The 18,659-nt window shown below is 52.8% G+C and overlaps 6 protein-coding genes across 6 annotated transcripts; 2 read left to right on the top strand and 4 right to left on the bottom strand.

The window, feature by feature from the left end:
* Positions 1-267: 267 nt before the first annotated feature.
* LRP88_13304 (kinase-like domain-containing protein) lies at positions 268-3,003 on the top strand (the record flags this gene model as incomplete). The annotated part of the gene is made up of 3 exons (XM_083249679.1): positions 268-822; positions 913-1,747; positions 1,880-3,003. 3 exons carry the CDS (start codon positions 268-270, stop codon positions 3,001-3,003), a joined length of 2,514 nt encoding a protein of 837 aa, XP_083094013.1.
* A 1,512-nt stretch (positions 3,004-4,515) lies between these two features.
* On the bottom strand, positions 4,516-6,015 carry LRP88_13303 (DHS-like NAD/FAD-binding domain-containing protein; the record flags this gene model as incomplete). The annotated part of the gene is made up of 2 exons (XM_083249678.1): positions 4,516-5,723; positions 5,778-6,015. 2 exons carry the CDS (start codon positions 6,013-6,015, stop codon positions 4,516-4,518), a joined length of 1,446 nt encoding a protein of 481 aa, XP_083094012.1.
* Positions 6,016-6,754: 739 nt separating this feature from the next.
* Positions 6,755-10,801, bottom strand: LRP88_13302 (uncharacterized protein; the record flags this gene model as incomplete). The annotated part of the gene is made up of 2 exons (XM_083249677.1): positions 6,755-7,439; positions 7,488-10,801. 2 exons carry the CDS (start codon positions 10,799-10,801, stop codon positions 6,755-6,757), a joined length of 3,999 nt encoding a protein of 1,332 aa, XP_083094011.1.
* Positions 10,802-13,459: 2,658 nt separating this feature from the next.
* On the bottom strand, positions 13,460-15,758 carry LRP88_13301 (SurE domain-containing protein; the record flags this gene model as incomplete). Its single annotated transcript, XM_083249676.1, has 3 exons — positions 13,460-14,708; positions 14,757-14,822; positions 14,992-15,758. 3 exons carry the CDS (start codon positions 15,756-15,758, stop codon positions 13,460-13,462), a joined length of 2,082 nt encoding a protein of 693 aa, XP_083094010.1.
* Positions 15,759-16,154: 396 nt separating this feature from the next.
* Positions 16,155-17,407, bottom strand: LRP88_13300 (uncharacterized protein; the record flags this gene model as incomplete). The annotated part of the gene is made up of 2 exons (XM_083249675.1): positions 16,155-16,644; positions 16,692-17,407. 2 exons carry the CDS (start codon positions 17,405-17,407, stop codon positions 16,155-16,157), a joined length of 1,206 nt encoding a protein of 401 aa, XP_083094009.1.
* A 617-nt stretch (positions 17,408-18,024) lies between these two features.
* LRP88_13299 (DASH complex subunit Duo1-domain-containing protein) lies at positions 18,025-18,285 on the top strand (the record flags this gene model as incomplete). The annotated part of the gene is made up of 1 exon (XM_083249674.1): positions 18,025-18,285. One exon carries the CDS (start codon positions 18,025-18,027, stop codon positions 18,283-18,285), a length of 261 nt encoding a protein of 86 aa, XP_083094008.1.
* Between the last annotated feature and the right edge of the window lie 374 nt (positions 18,286-18,659).

Here is an 18,659-nt window from a genome sequence, read left to right as displayed (position 1 = left end):
ATTGCAAATTGCCCTTCGCGATAGGGTACTTACAGGGACGCCGTCTCCAGGCGTTTGCAGCCGCGTTGGGCCGCCAGCCAGGTATCCCCAGGTTCCTAGATAGCCGCAGCCGCAGCCGCAGGAAGGAAAGGTGGGTGGGACCTGAACGCGCCCTAGAAAGCGCCTTACCTCATCAGGCTTATCGTTTATCGGACATGGTAGGTCCCTTCGATACTTGTCCTCACGTCATGCATAGGTCGCGACGCATCGCATCGCAACGACAACAACATGTTCTCCTCGGCGTTTAAGTCCATCTCGGCCACGAACATTACCGGAAACTACACCATCTCTTCGAATCCGACTTCGACGGCTGGTCCCTGGAAGATTTACGATGCAAAGAAAAAGTCGACCGGCAAATCGTACAGCGTCTTTGTCTTTGACAAAAAGTCCCTAGATAGCCATGGCAGCTCGTTGGGTCGCTCCGGAGCGGCTTCGTTCAAAAAGACGGTAGAAGAGGTTGTCGAGCGGTTGCGAAAAGAGGCGTCGAGTCTGGCCAAGCTCAGACATCCCAGTATCTTGGAGTTGGTGGAGCCCGTCGAAGACACAAGAGGAGGTGGCTTGCAATTTGTCACCGAAGCCGTGACAGCATCATTGTCGAGCGTGCTGCACGAAAAGGACGAACAAGAAAGAGTTGGACCCGGTGGAAGGTCAAGTCGATTTGTGACTGAGGACTCAGATGGAGTAAAGCGACGGAGGGAGCTCGAGATTGACGAGTTGGAGATTCAAAAAGGACTCCTCCAGATCAGCAAGGCACTGGAGTTTCTGCACGAAAATGCCGGCCTCGTCCACGGCAACCTCACGCCAGACGCCGTCCTTATCAACGCCAAAGTATGTAGATACCCGACCTTTTGGTGACTTGACTAACAATCGCAGTCTGACTGGAAGATAAGCGGCCTCGCTTTTTGCAGCCCCCCTGATGGCTCCGACAAGCCGACTTCGATCCAAGGAATTAGTCTGTACGAGGTCTTGAACATGGATCCCCGATTACCAAAGGCCGTCCAGCTCAACCTCGACTATACCTCGCCCGATTTCGTCGTCGACAGCAATCTCAACTCTTCGGCTGACATGTTTTCGCTTGGACTTTTGTCGGTAGCCCTATACAACTCTCCTCACGCATCTCCTCTCGAATGCCACGGCAGCTTGTCCACATACAAGCGACTGTTTTCGTCGTCTTCGAGTGTCCCGTCCGTCACAAACAACTACCTCTCATCTCGGCCCCTCCCCCGAGAACTCTCTCATGATGTCCTTCCTCGACTCATCACAAGACGGCCTGCTCAGAGGATGACTGCGCGAGAATTCCAGCAGAGCGAGTATTTCGACAATGTCCTGGTCTCTACAATCCGTTTCCTTGATTCGTTCCCTGCCAAGACTGCCAACGAAAAGGCTCAGTTCATGCGGGGTCTCAACAAGGTGCTGCCCTCGTTTCCCAAGTCGGTCATGGAAAAGAAGATTCTGCCGGCCCTGATTGAGGAACTCAAGGACCGGGAACTTCTCTCACTCATCCTGCAAAACGTGTTCAAAATTCTAGACTTGCTTCCGTCTGCTAGACGTGCTTTTGGAGAAAAGGTCCGGCCATCACTGAGGGAAATCTTCGTCATCAACGCCAAGCAGCAAGAAAAGGATCCAGCCAGAGATGCAGGACTAATGGTTGTCCTTGAGAATATTTCCTCCATCTCCAGCAACTGCTCAGGAAAAGAGTTTAAAGATGGTGAGTAACCTGCCTACTCATCTGAACCAACTGACAATTTAGATATGCTCCCTGTCATCTTGGCGGCTATTGAATGCCCAACTCATTCGATTGTCGACGCGGCCCTACGAAGTCTACCGGTTGTCTTGCCAGTTCTCGATTTCAGCACCATCAAGAACGAACTCTTTCCCGTGATAGCAACCGTCTTTAGCAAGACAAACAGTCTCGCCATCAAGGTCCGAGGTCTTCGAGCATTTGTCATTCTCTGTGGTGGCGCAAACGGTGAAGATGACGGTCTCAATGGGGTGAGCAAGACTTCATCGTCCAGTGCCCTCGACAAGTACACAATGCAGGAAAAGATTGTGCCCCTGATCAAGGCTATCAAGACAAAAGAGCCGGCAGTCATGGTGGCAGCCTTGGACGTGCTCCGGATTGTAGGAGGAGTTGCCGACGCCGACTTTGTCGCCATGGACCTTTTGCCCATCCTCTGGAGCATGAGTCTGGGACCTCTTCTGAACCTAAAGCAATTCCAGTCTTTCATGGAGCTCATTAAGAGTCTATCACGGCGAGTCGAGGATGAGCAGACGCGCAAGCTGCAAGAACTGGGCGGAACAACCACGACGCCCAGTGAAGATTTCATGGCCTTTGGTGGTGTCACAGGCACAACCTTTGAGCCCACGTCTGAGAATGACTTTGAGGCTCTCGTCAAGGGACGTCCATCCACCACCAGTGCCCCTGAAGAGAAGAAGCCCAGCACCCCTCAACCGCCAACATTTTCCTGGTCGACGCCTCCACCAACAAACAACCCAACAAAACCTCCGCAAAAGTCTTTCCGGACAGTGACTCCAGACCTCGGTCGCTTCGAGGCAATGACACCGTCGTCGACGCAGTATAGCCAGCCTCTGCAGCCTCAGCCATCGACCTTTTCTCCTCCTCCACAGTCGACATTCTCAGCGCCTCCACAATCGACGTTTACTCCGCCGCCGTCGACCTTTACGCAGCCAGCACAGCCCACACAGCCCATACAGCCTGCAACTGGAGCTGTCAACTGGTCTGCTGCCAAGAACACCCTGTCGGCACCCATGAACTCAATGTCATTAAACTCGATGACACCCATGCAGCCCTCCCGCAGTCCATCCTTCACTCTTCCCCCACCTCCTGGGAATGCTGCGCCCGCGCTCTCTCCACAGACCTGGAGTGCCCCTTCGAGTCAAAACATGGGATCAGGTCAGACAGGGCAAAAGTCGGGATTGGACAAGTATGAGAGTTTGATTTAGCGTAGTCGATAGATTTGAATAGACTTGGGGTCAGCGTTTGATTGACATGGATACCAGCATCCCTTTGTTTCATTTTTCAGCCTGCGGCTCTCGATTTAAATGAACATGATATGTGGCTGGCCTGTAGGAAGAGAATCGGCATCTTCTCTGGCATATATGGTGCGCTTATGGATTCAGCGAATCTAGGTAGATAACAAGGCTGTGTTTCGGAGAGTTGATGCAAGGCCAAGCTGTGCCAACATCCCAACCTTTTTATGCTGGTTAGTATGGATGGAACAAGGACATTACCTATCTAGTTATCAAGATTATAAATATCTGAGAATTTACGGCCAAGACGTGAAGACACGACCATGAGCCCAGTCCACTTGAATCAATCTATCCGCCTTGAAGGTCCGCTTTTGCAACCCCCTAGCTGTGTAAGGGGGCTTCGAGCAAGGCCCCGAAGAAAGCCAAGTCGCCCATCCATCAAAAATCAGATGAGGGTCATGAAGGACAGAGCAGAAGTTACCAGAGAGTAGGCGACACTATGAGAGAAGAAATAGAGCGTTTCCGAGGCTCGGGAGACTTCACGTGGCGAATTCCTACCTATGATCATCACAAACAACCAGGGACAAAGACCACTGCCACACAAGGGTCTCCTCGTGGAAAACAACTTGAGGAGGGCGATTGAGAAGAGTTGGTGATTCACTCTCGAGAGCGTTTGGTGTTTGCCCACTACCTCCACTCGATTGCGTAGCTCCCTTATCTACTGTGAACAAACACTGGGGCCAGCGAGAAGAAGACTGCCTTTTCTGAGTACCGCCGCGACTCCGAGGAAGGCCCGCTGCTCAGAATCATTTCTTGCGTTGAGAATGAGTTAGATTGATTCATGTAGACTAAGCTCGTCTGTATCTATATACCCAAGCCCATTCAGTTTCTCGTCCTGGTCCTAGTTATCTTTTTACCTCCTGTCCCATTAGCATATCGCTAGAACAGCTTCGAGCCAGGCCTGAGGTTGTCGGCTTCCATGTATGTGTTGGTGTACGAGTTATGCAAGGGTTCAACCAATCCGTTAAGTTATACCATCTGGCTAAATGAATAGTAGAGGTAGACGTGGTCACATTCATAGTGAGCGCTACGGCATCGGACTGCGACCATCAAGATGTAGTCGTGGTTGGCGTGATTGAGACATGACCAATGTTTGCATCAACAAGCCAAGGTCAAAACACGTTTATCTCTGTTGGGTATTGCTTTTGATAACGTGGCGGGGTTTGAGCAAATGGCATGATCACACTATGTGACACACGGCGCGGGCAAGCGGATTGTTATCGCCACCGGACCGAGAAGGCTTCGGATGGGTCAGAGAAAGCATTGAGATTAAGGACGCAATTTTTTAATAAACAACCTATACGGCAATGTGGACGATGCCGACATTATTAGCAGCCTCTACATGTATCCATTCCATTCCATACCATTCCATACCCGTTTCCATTAAGCAGTAAATCACAACGCCTCCCACGCCTTCATACATCATTACTTTCGCTCTTCAAAGAAGTGGCGGCTCTTGAAGCCCGGCTCGGTGCGCACGTCAACCTTTTGCCCCTTGGGGATCATCTCGTGCTTGAAGGGCCAGTCGAGGCGGCGGCACAGCTCGGAGACGACAACGTCGCAGTCACCAAGAAGGTCAATGTCAAAGTTGATGTGCGAGACGGCCTGGCGGGACACGTAGATCTGGGGAATGTGGGCGGGGAGCCAGCTCACAATCTCAGACACGGGCGTCACCTTGAGAGAGGTGCCGATGACGATGACGAGGTCGACCTTGTCGCGGTCGTTTTCGGTGAGCCGTCGGGAAAACTCGTCAGGGAGGGCTTCACCGAAAAAGGTAATGTCTGGCTTCATGACGCCGGCTGAGGGTATGTCGTACTCGGACTCGTCTGAGCTCTCGTCGGCGCTCCATCTGCGACGCTTCTTGTCGGCGCCAGCAGAACGCTTGCGCTTCGGAGCGCCGCCAGTAGCGCGCAGAGTCTGAATGCAGCGTGGGCACCGGGGGATCTTGTCAGCCTTGATGTCGGGGAAGATGGTCTCGCCCTGGCACTGGTAGCCGCACTGGACGCAGCTGGCGGTTCCGAAGGAGCCGTGGCACTGGATGAGCTTGTCCTTGGGGACGCCGGCCTTGACCTCGAGGTTGTCAATGTTTTGAGAGTAGTTTGTCAGGAGCTTGCCGCGCTCGTTGAGCATGGCGATGAACTTGTGAGTCGGGGTGTATCGATCAGTGCTGGGGAGGATGTCCTTGGCGACCGAGTAGAAGATGGTGGGGTCTTGGCGAAAGACTGAAATGTCAAAGACCTCTTGGGGATCGTTGAGGCCGAGATGCTCCAGCTTGGAGTAGAGACCGGTTCCCTTGGAACGAAAGTCGGGGATGCCCAGCGAGGTGGAGATGCCGGCGCCGGTGATGAGGACAATGTTGGAGCTCTTGTTGATGAGCTCGACGGCGTCCTCGACCGTGTTGTAGCGGGTGAGCTTGGCGCGCTTGGACAGCTCGCGTGTGATGGCGAGCGACAGCAGGCTAAAGTAGGCATCGTCAGGCTCGCCTTCGAGGAAAGCAGGAGCGCGGATGCCAAAGGCGCTGAGGAGCTTCCTGGCCGTGTAGCGACCAGCGTCGACGGTGCGCTGGCAGAAGACGGCGGGGCCATACTCTCGGAGCTCCCGACGAAGTCTGCTAGCCTCCTCGGGTGTGCACACTTGAGGGTCTGATGGTCAGTGAGGGAGGTTGTTGAGAGAAGGAGTAATCTTACCGTCAGTTGAAGGGGAATCGGTAGTCAACTCTTCAAAGACATCCTCGAATAGAGAATCAGTCTCCCAAGAGTCTCGCACGTCAGCGACACGTTCCTCCAGCTCAGCGAGGGCGACGTTGGCGGCGGCGTTCTTGATCTCATCCTCGGTCGGGTTATCGCCAAGCTTGTCAAAAGCGTTGGGTTGAGCCTTTCGCTTTGAGAGCGAGACGCCTTTAGCAGCACCTCGTTTGGTGTTCATGATGTGAAAAGCGATGTGAGAAGTGAATGTGTTGAAGCGAAACTGCAGTGTCCGTGCAAGAAGAAACAGAACAGAAACAGGGTTCAGCGAGTGTTATCTGCCGATGCTTGTGCGAGTGTTATGTAAGGTTGAGAGGATACAGGTAAAATGCGGACCGGAAGTCGGAAATACCGTCAGGTCACGCAGCGCTTCTATGAGTCGCTGGGAAACAAATCTCGTGACGGCGTGGACGGGATGGTAGAAGAAGAGAGAGGGAGAGAGAAGTAGAGATGAGACAAGGGGAGAAAACGAAAACCAAGGGGCCTAGCCAAGGGCAAAGTAAGCCTCTGCCTAGCACTGGCAAGCACTGGAACTCAACCCAAATTCATTTCATATACCCGGCCACCTACTGTACTCATCTGGCTATCACTGGTCGCAATTGCGTCAGGCCTGATAGAGTCACCCATTGTTTGCCTCTGTTTGCATTGTTACTCAACTTGATCTTCTCTTCTCATCCATCACAGTCACAGTACATTGATTGATTGATTCATCACCTCTGTCAACATGGCTGTCATCAGTTGGCTGATTGGCTGGCTACACTGCCCCACGCCAAAAACACCAGATGCACACATTCGCTCAACGCGGTTTAGTAGCAACCTAGTCAACTCACACCACATTGCATCACGAGAATACTGTCCTGTCCGATTGCTCACATTATTATCTATCCTAAACAATACTATAACCATACCCGTCTATTACACTACTTTTGCTCGCTTTCCTCATCTGATCGAGCCATTGGCTGCCAGCCCGCTGCTACTCCCGCTGCAACAATACCTGCCATCACTGTAGGTGCTCCAAGCGCACTGTTGGATCGTGATCGTGTAGATCGTGGCCTCTTGCCAGAGCTGGGAGTCGCGATCGGCGATCCCTCGAATGGGTTGTCTTGAGTTGGTGTCTGCGGTGCGTTGAGAGAGTTGGATCGCGAATGAGATGGGCTTCTAGACCGAACCATCTCGACCGCCTCCTTGGGGTGTGCGATAGCAAACTTGAGGTTGTTGAGGCGTCCTCCCTTCATCCTTCGGAGAAAGTTGAGCTCATCTCGAACATCCGCCAGCGGCTCGGGATACATGTTCATCTCCTCGTCCGAGATGGTGAGACCAGGCACATTGTTGGCCCGCTTCTTGAGAAACTCGGGAATCATAGCAAGCAGGAAGGTGTCGGGAACCAGGCGGATCACGATACCGAAAGGAATCGAGATGAAGCCGAGGACAATAGCAATGCCCCAAAGGGTGCTGGACTGTCCCTCCTCTGCAATCTGGAATGCGTGGCCGCCGACAAAGATGATGAGAACTTGACCACCACACATAATGGCACTGATGCTGATAAAGAACCAATTCTTGGTGAGTCCTTCAAAGATGTTGAACCTGTTATCCAGGCGACGGTTGCTACAGACGTTAGATGGTTATTACGTAAAGAGGCGAGAGAATACTTACTTCCACTGGTTAAAGATTTGCATCCACACAAACGTGTTAAACACAAGCGTCGCGATTTCATCTTTGCTGGGAATGTTCTTTGTTGGCAAGACACCCTTGGGGCCTCCATAGTAGAGGAGGAACGTGATGGCAAGCTGGTAGATGGATTGTCCGAGAATCATCTTCCACATGGTGACCGAGATGATGCCCGATCCCTTTGGCTCCGGCTTTCGGTCCAGAACGCTCTCGTGAGGAGGATCAGTGGCAAGGGCGAGGGCGGCAAGAGTATCCATGATCAGGTTAACCCAGAGCAGCTGCACAGCAGTCAGGACAGAAGACTCTTCCTCGCTAGAGACGGCAGTGACAAATGTCAGGATGACGGCCGTCACGTTGACAGTCAGCTGGAACTGGAGGAATCTCTTGACGGCGTCGTTGACTGCGCGACCCCACTTCAAGGCCTTGACGATACTGTTGAAGTTGTCATCCATCAAAATAATGGACGACGCCTCCTTGGCAACCTCGGTACCGGCGATACCCATGGAGAAACCGATGTCGGCCATCTTGAGAGCGGGAGCGTCGTTGGTGCCGTCACCGGTCACAGCAACAGTTTCATTCTTGTCCTTGAGTCTCTTGACCAAGATTCGCTTGTCCTCAGGAGAAGATCGAGCCAGCACGTGAAGTCGGGGAATGATTTGCTCCTGCTCAAACTTGGACAGGTTTCGGAACTCAGGACCCTCCATGACGAGACTGTTGGGCTGGAGGATACCACACTCTCGAGCAATCGACTCGGCAGTGATCTTGTTGTCTCCAGTAACCATGCGGACGACGACTCCAGCCTTCTGGCAAAGCTTGACAGCTTCGGGAACGCCTTCACGGAGAGGATCCTGGATACCGACGACACTGATAAAGGCCATGTTGTAAAAGAGATTCTCGAAAGGAACCTCGGTGCTACCTTCAACCTGGCCAGCATTCTTAGGGGGCCATGCAGGGAAGTCCTTGTAGCAGATTCCAATGGTTCGGAGTGACCTCTTGGCGTAGCTCTCGATGAGGTGGTTGATGGTGTCGATGTTATCTTGAGACATGGGGGCGAGCGAGTCATCGGCGGCAGGGTCGCGGAGGATCTGGCTACACTTGGCCAGGATGATTTCGGAGGCACCCTTGATGTAGAGACGGGCGCTGCCATTGGGCAGCTGAACGACAATACCCATACACTTGCGGCCAGAATCGAAAGGAATCAGCTGAAGGACCTTGGCATTCTCTCGCTCTTCGCTGACAGGGCCCATGCCGAGGTGAGCCCTGGCAAAGATGAGCATGGCAGTTTCAGTCTTGGAACCGATAAAGGTTTGTTCGCCATCAACGTCACCCTCAAAGGCAGTCGAGTTGAGAGAGATGGACTTGAGGAGAAGTTCCCGGACAGGAGCGCTGAGCATAGAGGCAAACTCGGAGGCGGAAATATCGCCACTGAGGTCGACCGGAGTAGAAGTACCGCTTGAATCTCCTTGGCGAGATCCTCCAAACCGATGGCTGGTTCCGATAGTTCCGGAAACAACCTGCATCTTATTCTGAGTGAGAGTTCCCGTCTTGTCGGAGCAGATGGTTGTGGCATTGCCCATGACTTCGCAAGCCTTCAAGTGTCGCACCAGGTTGGCATCTCGCAGCATTCGAGTTGTCGCAAAAGCCAGAGCCAGAGTGACAGCCAGAGGCAGACCTTCGGGAACAGCGACCACAATAATGGTTACGACAACAATAAAAATGTTAAGGAATTGTTGTCCCTTTTCAGCTGGGGTGACTGAAGGAGGCTGCTTAGGCAGGCGGACCAGGAATTGGATGAACAAGACGATGAACAGAAGCAGACCGGCAGCACCACCAAGCTTGGCGATGTAGGTGGCGATAACATTCAGCTTCGCCTGAAGAGGTGTCATCTCAGGATCCTCATTAAGAGCCATGAGAGTCTTGCCGTAGGATGAGTAGACACCAACAGAGGTGGTCATAAAGGTACCGACACCCTCCATAATGCGAGCTCCAGATTGAATAAAAGGGTCCATCTTCTTGAGGTCTTCGTGGTTCTCGATGGCGGCAAACACTTCGTCGGCGCTTCGCTTTCGGATAACGTCAGACTCGCCGGTGGTCTGAGACTCGTCGCACTTGACATTGAAACCTTCAATGAGAATTCCGTCAACCGGTACCAGGTCACCGGGCTCAAGGTGAACAACGTCGCCGACCAACAAATCAAAAACCGATAGCTCAATCGTCTTTCCTGAGCGAACCACCTTGACGACGCGGTCCTGCTTCTTCTTGTTCAACTTTGTAAACTGTCGCTCCTTTTGGTAGTCGTTGAGTGATCCAACGATAACAACGATGGCGATGGCGACAATAATCGCAACACCTTCGATCCATTCGACCTTGGGCTCACCCGGCTTATGAGCACCACCAAAAGTCTGATACAGGCCAACTGCCAGACTGATAACCGCGGCGATGGAAAGCAGGATCAGGACCTTGTCGTTATAGGTGATCCACATGAGCTCTAGCAAGCTCTTTCCCTTCTTCTCAGGAAGTCGGTTATCCTTGAAGACGCGTAACCGGTCTGAAAAGCCTTCTCCTGATGAAGAGGCGTGGTGTGTAATGTGCTTTTTTGATGTCGCGTCCTCGAACGATACTTGGCCATCAAGACCCTTTTCGTCCACGCTCAATCCAGCCTTGCGGTCAGTCCGTAAACCCTTCTCCAGGCCATCCATGCCACCCAACTTATAAAAGGCCGATAGACTTTTGGGGTTGAACATTTTGTTAAGCTGGCCAGGTGTAAAGGCAAATGGGTTGTTTTCCACCTCGAAATCGGCCTCTGTTCCGACGTCAGGCTTCAACGCCGTCTCATCGTTGATAATCTTCTTATGATCATATTCGGATCCCTTGAGCGTATCCACCTGTGTCGAGTTGGACGCCACAACGGTGGTGTCTCCTTGCGACGAGACAGATCTGGACATGTCCTCCGAGTCGACTGAATTCTGTCGCGATCGATGGTTCAGCGGCACAGCCAAGAAACCGGCGCCATCGCCAGATTTTGATGTGACGGGACTCGAGACATTGTGAGGGCTTGTTGGTCGGCTATCCTTGTCGAAAGACATTGAAGTATTCAATTCGAGTGGTCGAGTATCAGTTGTCGTGGGACTAACAGCGTCGTCTGGAGAGATGGGAGAGTTGGGGCGCTCCTGGTTATTAGGGTTGACAGCTGTAGTGTCGATGGTGATTGTAGGGCTATTAAAAGTCAGTCGAGTCTCAACTGGAGGCCTGTTGACGTACGCGCGACGCCTCATGGGCGGATTCGACTCATCTGCCATGGCGACGGGGCTATGCAGATTCCGTATAGATGAAGGAAAGGCGTAGAGCCAAAGCGATGTAAGCCAAGGAAAGAATTCGCCTGGAGCGGCTCAAGTTGATTGATGATCAAGGCCTCGAGTGCATGGCCGATGAAGGAGAGACGAGACGAGAAGGAGATGTGCGAAGTTGTTTTGGTCGAGGTGAGTGAGGCAGTGCAAATGGTTCCGCCACTGATTGGCTGGTGGAGACGGGAGCACGGGCAAGTGTTACTCTAGCAGGGACCAGGTGCTACCGAAGTCCTTGCTGGGGATTGGTGATGCAGCAAGTTCCTACGGGCAATAAGCGCTGAGATGCTCAAGTCGTGCATAAACTCTGGAGGAGAAGCACCGGTGCGTCCGTCCGATGCGGCCTCTTGACGTTGAGTGCAGTCCAGAGCAGAGGCTGAGTACATTCAGCAGGTGAGCACAAGCTTTGTGTCAATTCAGGAGATCTGGATGCAAAGCCAAGGCACTAAGCGCGGCCCCTTGCTGGTCGTTAGTGGCATGACTTGGCGCCGAGGCCGCTCAACGTCGTGGAACATTGAATCGGTGATGGCGTCGATGGACTATTCGTACGTATTCTTTCTGCGAACACGCACTGAATCCACAAGCTTGGCGTCTGGCAGGCGCTCACCCCTATTGACAACGGAGAACGGAGAACGAGAACGGAGAACGAGTATTCCATAGCTAATCTCAACCCCGGCTTCTATACCAGGGAATTCTACAAACTCATCAAACTAGCCCTCACCCCGGTCTAGCCGCGGCTTGCGTACTCGCCGGCTGATGAGCTTATTTGTCACTGTATCCGGGGACGCGTTTACTCGCAATGGCATCTCTGCACATATTATCTGGGATGCCATGCTTTGACGATACGAGGATACTGGTTATGCGAGCTCCGTCAGGAGTTGAAGCAAGGATTCATCCTTGACGATCCATCCGAAATCCACCACGCTATCCTATTGCGATATTGGTACCCCACCGACCAGGGCCAAGGCCAAGCTTTCACGGGATGCACACTCTATCTTGTCTGCCCCTGTTGCAGCCGACTCGGTCCACCGACACAAAGTCAGTTTCACCAGAGCCAACCTGGTGCGAGGGGTGACAAATGTCCTCGAGGCTGAGTCGCGCAGACTTGCCACAGCAGGACCTTCCACGGCTGGCATTGAACCAAATTGCCGGAGATGCCCAGCGTCGATCATGAACAAACTGAGACATTGCCCCTTGGACGTGACTTGGCAGGCCGAGACCGATCCACCGCGGCAACGGCTCAACTGTTTTCCGCGACCAGCCAGCTGAGGCTGGAGGCCTGGATCTCAACAGAATCTGTGGCGGTGCACAGCCTCATGGAACGTATCAAGAGGCAGCCAGATGTTGTACACGTTGCTTCGAAGTTCGGGGCATTTACTCAAACAGAGACAAAGCATCGTCATGATTCCTCACGTGTCGTCGAAAAAGAGTTGTCCAAGTTCTGGGCAACGCGACCACTCAGTCAACTGACCAATCAACGTTGATCCTTTCTTACCAGGCATCTTTCTGCAGCAAGGATCATTAGCGGTATCATGGTCAACCTTCAAGTTATTCACCGCTAGCCCGAACGGTGTGCCAGATTGAGCAAGTCAGTGGTGGCTCAGCTGTAAAGGTTTTCGATATGACGAGTTGACTATGGAGTGCCTCGAGGCCTCGATGAAGTCTCGGCTACATCCCGTGAGGCTGCCTCATCCCCGCGTGACGACTACCTGTCAAGTCGAGCTGAATTGTCACCGCTCCTAGTTAGCATGTGGCCAACAAGTGAGGAGCCGAGGTGAAGTTACGTCTAAGCCACCTCCAACATCGAGCTCATCACGATGGGAGCTCAGCTTGACAGGTAGAGCTCCAAGCCACAAACGTACACCAACTCAGTGGCGATCTCTGATATTGAAACCAGATGATCAAGACTTGTACTGCTGGCCATCTAAGCCTCGACACGGAGGTTATCCCTTCCGGTCTCGCGATGTTCAAGTTGTGTTGAGTCAGGTAATGCGTGGACGAGTCAGTCTGAGGCATTGTCAGACTAGCCGGATAACCTACTAGTTCTCAGGATACGCATACGCGATGCTGTTGACCTACGGCACAGCTCAGAGTCCAACACCAATAGTCTTACGTGTGTGAGCATCACGATTCCACATAACACAACATCAAACCAACGCATCGCCCTCCACGCGACAAAAGGTCATGGCATCCCATCCCTCACCGTCAAATACGTCCGACGGATTCTGTCAACCCCCAACTCCACCATCGTGGCTGTGTTATCATCTATCCAATCGGCATCAATCCTGATTATGATATTGCGACTGTGAAATATTGAAATTTGCGCCCGACCTAGTCCGACGGTTGTGACATATGTAATACCCTGTTTCGGGAAGTTGGGCAAGACCCGGTAAAGTTGAGGCTATGCTCGTGGGGTTGACATGCCGTGATCGTCCACATTCCGAATCATACGACGGTAACCGGGATACCAGATAGGCACAGAGAGAGCGTGGAGGCACAGACAAGGCAAACTCAGAAAACACTTAGACAGGATCGATAAGTGCCAGGCAACGCAGGCAATGAAGCATCAGACCGAGACACGCCGAGACAAAACAATAACTTTTAGACTCCTACTCATCCTCTACCAAGATCAAGCTTTCGTACGGGAACCATGTCCTCGGCACCCTCCTGGTCCTTTGGCGAGATGTTAAAGAATGGTGCAACCCCATGTCTCAATACCCCCTTCCAGAACCCAGAGATGATATCCTTGAGGTCACCCCCAGTCTGCTTAAAGTCAGGGAACGCATTCACCTCGAGCAACCAGGCAGTTCCCTTGGCATCCACAAGAAAGTCGAGACCAAATACTTCAAAAGCGTTTGGCAGTGTCTGAAAGTGGATGGGCATGGCCTTGGCTGCCGCCTCAAAGACCTCGCCAGTCACCTCGCAGATCTGAGTAAAGATGTCATCCCGTGTCTCCTTTGACAGGGGCAGATCCCAGAAACGACGGACGGTGTTTTCGTTGGGCGAGTCCTGGAGACATGTGTTTGTGAGGAACGACTCAATATCTTCTGGGGCATCTGCCGGTGCAGTGTACGGCTTGCCAGCAAAGAGAGCCAGCATGTGCTTGTACACCCAGACGTTGAGGCTTCCAGTGCACATGACATAACTCCGAATGTGAAACTTGCGGCTCTCACCTTCGACCAACAGGGGCGGGTGAATGTAGGGCTGTGCAACAAAGTGGCGTAGATGAGAGGTCATGATACCGTCGCCATCGTCGTCATCATCTGCCTCGGGCTCATCGTCAGTGTCAGGCTGATCTTCTTCCCAGGCATCAAAGATGGCTTGGAGCTCATCCATAGAGCTAAAGAGTCGAATGCCCTGGCCTCGGTCACTCATTCCTGGCTTCAGGATCCACCATTCCTTGTCATCAGGCTTCTCCTCGTTTCGTTCCATGCTCTCCCGGAGGTCAAACGCCTCCACTAGAGCATCGTCTAGAAACTCGGCAAAGTCAACCTCAAACGCCTCACTTCGCTTGACGTGCTGCTTGAGGATAGATGATGGGTTCTTGGCAATCCAGTGATCCACGGTTGTCGACAGGTAGTGCTTCCGGATAAGAGCCTTTCGAATCATGTAGCTGTTGATGAGAGACGTCTTTTCGTGGCTGGCAGCGTACTCAAAGTCAATAGACTCGTAGGCAGTGATTTGTAGCACCTTTTCATCGCCAAACTCTGCGAGGGACGACTGTTCTTTAGTGGTCACGTCCAAGATGCCAGGGAACAGAGATTCGATGGCGGACAGAATGAGAGGCTGCACATAAGAATCCTCGTAAGAAACGATGGCTTGAATCGCACTCTTTGGCCGAATGGCCACCTCTGAACCTGAACTGCCCACGGTAAGGACTATTGTCTAGATACATTTCCTTCCAACTTACAGTTCTAGCTCCTTCTGGTTGGACTCTTCAGAATCATGCATAAAGTTGGCTTTGAGGGCAGTGACACTGAAATTGTTAGCTTGTGATGGACTCGGGGTTAGTAACATACCTTGTCAGTCCCTCTTTGACAGCCCATCCATCGTTGCCTGGCTTGGACTCTTCCACACTCTTGTAGACATCTGTAAACCTGGGTGCCCATTTAAAGTGCTTGTGGACATGTCCTTTGCGTGTAGACGACCCGGCATCGTCCACTTCTCCTTCAATACCCTCTCGTATTCTCTCCTCCTCCTCATTTTCATCCCCGGCTTCACCCTCAATCTCCTGGAAGCAGCCACCTTCTCTCCAGTAGTTCTGCAGCAGGTTTGTCCAGATGGCCTTTTTGTTTTCGAGGCCTTCCACGAGAGGTACGTTGACGCTGTAGAGATCCGCGCTGCCGTCCGTAGGCCACTGCTTGTACAGAGCCTCGATAACCTTGACACTGCGTCGGCAAGCAGCCTCAATGATGACGGGGTCGTGGTTTCGAGAGAAAAAGGCAAAGCTCAGTGCAATGGCCTTTTTCTGGCAAACAGCAGCCTCGAGTGCAGCTCCAAGAGTTCCCGAACTCAAGGCAAAGACGGCCGTGGTGTTTCTGCCATAGTTGGGTCCGCTGACAACAAGGTCGATCGGTCCTCGGTCCTGGAAGAAGTGGTGAAGGCCAATCTGGACGCAAGAAGCAGGCGTTCCGTCAACCAGAATCCACTCCTCGACATCTCCCGAAGGTGAAGGACGATGATGAGTAGTACCCTCAGAATCTTCACCGTGGATGACAGACGAAGGACGGTAGTACAGAGGCTTGAGGGTCTGGCCGATCATGTGGGCCTTGCCAATCCATGACCGTTGAGTATGAGGCAGGCAGACCGAGACAGTGTGGCCGGCTCCCTTGAGCTGCTGGATGAGGCAGCTCACGTAGGGAGAGGCGTGAGACGAGGGAGGACCATCGTCGTTGGTAACTAGAATGTGCATCTTGGCTGTGGGATGGTGTGTAGAAGTTCAATTACGATGGAAAGTACGGATACAAAGTCGAGAGAAGTGGTGAGGGGCACGAGTGTGGTAGTGGGGCTCCAGTAAACAGCTAGCACGTCAGCGCCTCATGTAATTATCATGAACTTGTCTGTTTGTTTATTCGAATAGACTAATTCACGAGTTCTACCTAAATGTGATGAGTGAATTGAATACGTTCCAAGGAGACCTAACATTTTACCTCCCAGAGGTTCAGGTATCGCCTATCCTCAACGTTCTTTCCTTTCCTTTCCTTGTCCTTAATCCTGTGCGCGTGCATACATGAGTCCATTGTCCATCCAACGCCAAACCATCCATTAAGCAAGTAAGTAAGCGATATCAATAGTAAGCAATGCGTCATTAAACCCGGGTGCGTTTGGCTTCCGTTGGGCTGAGGGATTCGCCCGCTCGCTTGCGTGACTCTTTGTTGGGCTCCTTGGTTCGTCGCCAGGAGTCGAATGGGCTTCGTTGCCCGGGGGCCTTGATGGGCGTTCCCTCGTCCAAAAGCTTGTTAATGGATCGCGTGATTCGACGAGTGTCTGGTGGTGACACGGGAAGCTTGGGTGCTTCGGGAGTGCTGGCACGCTCCTTGGATCGGGACTTTTGTGGTGTCTGGGGAACAATCTCTGGTGCTTGCTCTTGATCCAGCTCATCCTCGACGTCAGTCACAGCCTCTTCCTCTTCAATCTCCTCCATTGTCTTTGTCTTTTGGAAAAGAAGGCGAGGCTTGATGGAAGCACGAGTAAGAGGTCGGTTGAGGTAAGCCTCGACATCTTCCTCATCAGCTTGGAGTTCATCCAAATCCTCTGCCTCATATTCGGAAAACTTGCGAAAGAACTTCTTTCCACGGCTATGATAGTTAGCATTGAGTGAGTCATTGTGGGTGGTGAAACTTACAATACGTAAACCATTCCGTCTTCGCGGCGAGATGCCTCATCAATAGTCTTGATACCCTCTCCGGGAACCTTGACCTTGCGCTTGCCTCGCTTGCTGGGCTCGGGCTCTGGGGCATCACCGAAGAAAGGGTTGCTACTCTCATCTCGGGTAGGGATGCGATCCCGAGTGTCGGTGAAAATTTCGATAGGGTCTTCAATCTCCTCCGCAGTGAAGCTCTCCATAGAAATGCCAGTGTACTTCTTGGTGCGTCGCTTCTTAGGGCTGGCAATCACTTCAGACTCGGCAAAGAGATTGCGGGCGACGGACTTGATGTTGGCGGCAGTTTTCTCATTAGGGGGCTTCTGGGGAGTCTTGGAAGGCGTGGGAAGCATGCCAGCTGATCGAATGGCCGAAGAGGCAGGTCTGCTAAGAGCGGCTTGAGAACTTTCGCCCATGTTGATAGGAGCACGACGCACAGCGTCAAGAGCAGGCTGGCGCTTCTTTTGCGGCGAAGGCATCGGGGTAGCGACGGGCTTGGTCTTCTTGACTGTGCGTGGTGATCGTGGTTGGCGAGATGCGCCAGGTGAAGGAGTTCGGTTTGCGCGCTGTTCAGAAATTCGGGCGGATTTGCGAGGAGTGAATGGCTCCCAGTTGTCTTGGTATCCGAGGCGTGGAGTTGGAGGGCTGTGGATGCGGGAGGGCGGAGGGGGAGTCGTTGACCCATGTGCGGCAGCCATTTTGGTAGCGACCGATAATCAACTGTTTGTGTGTGCCTCGTCCCTATCAGGTAATTATGTCGTTGTGATGCTCGTCGAAAATGGGTGCTCCTTTGTTGCCAGGTCTACCCGGGAGCGGTGCGTCGAATTGGCTTTGTTTATTGAGGGAATATTCCACGCGGCGAACACAGCAATCGTGGCGGCAGACGGAACGAGCGGGTAAGATACGGTGGATGACGATAGGGTAGGGCGATGATGGATTTGGCTTTGATATATTTGATGATGGGAGAGTCGGTGATGGTAGTTTGATTGTAGGCTCAGATGACAACACTCGATGAAGGAGGAGAAAAGTGGCTGGGTGATTACCCTGGAGTGTGGCCCAGCCTCCCCGTTTCTGTTGTTGGGGCTGAAATTGGGCCGTGCCCCTACGAGCCGCACGCGTCCATGGGCCATGGGCGCGTCGTTACGCGACATGGATGCCCAATCACGGTGCAGGTTTCAGGCAGGCGTCAAACAAAGGGTGGGACAATGCCCCTCATCAATTAAGTTTCGTGTGCAAGTCAACAAGCGCCGACACGTGCATGACAACCAATTTGACGGCCCAACGACCAGACTCTAACCGCCTGTCAACCGACATCATGTCCGACGACTACACACAGGAAGAGATGTGGTCCTCGCCGGTCCAAGCTGACCGTCCGAGGACCCCCAGAACTCCCAAGACGCCCAAGACTCCAACCCAGGAACGTGAGCCTATAGACCATGAAGCTGCGCTGCGCAAGGAGCTCGAAGGTGTACGGAACATCAACGAATCCATCGAGGGCGTTATTGCGACCCTAGAGCGTGCCCGGGGCAACATGGATGTACGTGCCGTGCTCCGTGCCTGCTGCCACGTCTACTGACCTCTATAGACCGTATCCAAAACAGTAAACAATGCATCTGTCCTCCTCAACACCTGGACTCGGATATTATCACAGACGGAGCATAATCAGCGTCTGATCCTGGACCCTAGCTGGAAGGGTGCAACTGAAGACCTCGCCGAACAAGAGGCAGAGGCCATTCAAAGGCAGCTGGCTGCCGAGAGAAGAGCCGCTGAAGAAGAGCAGAGACGCGAAGAGTTGCGTAGACGACGCGAGGAAGAAGAGAGGCAAAGGCTGGCCTCGGCCGCACCCGCACGCGGAACCAGGGGGGCCAGGGGTGGCCGAGGACGAGGCGGGCCAGCCGCAAGGAGCTCAAGTTATTCAAGCTCGAGCTATTCCGGGAGTTCTATCCCAGG

The sequence above is a fragment of the Fusarium phalaenopsidis genome (genome assembly GCF_050370095.1).
Source record: "Fusarium phalaenopsidis strain FUZ10S chromosome Unknown contig_32332, whole genome shotgun sequence".
Lineage (NCBI taxonomy): Eukaryota > Fungi > Ascomycota > Sordariomycetes > Hypocreales > Nectriaceae > Fusarium > Fusarium phalaenopsidis.
The sequence above is the reverse complement of the archived record's forward strand: the minus strand, read 5'-3'. Positions and strand labels throughout refer to the sequence as shown.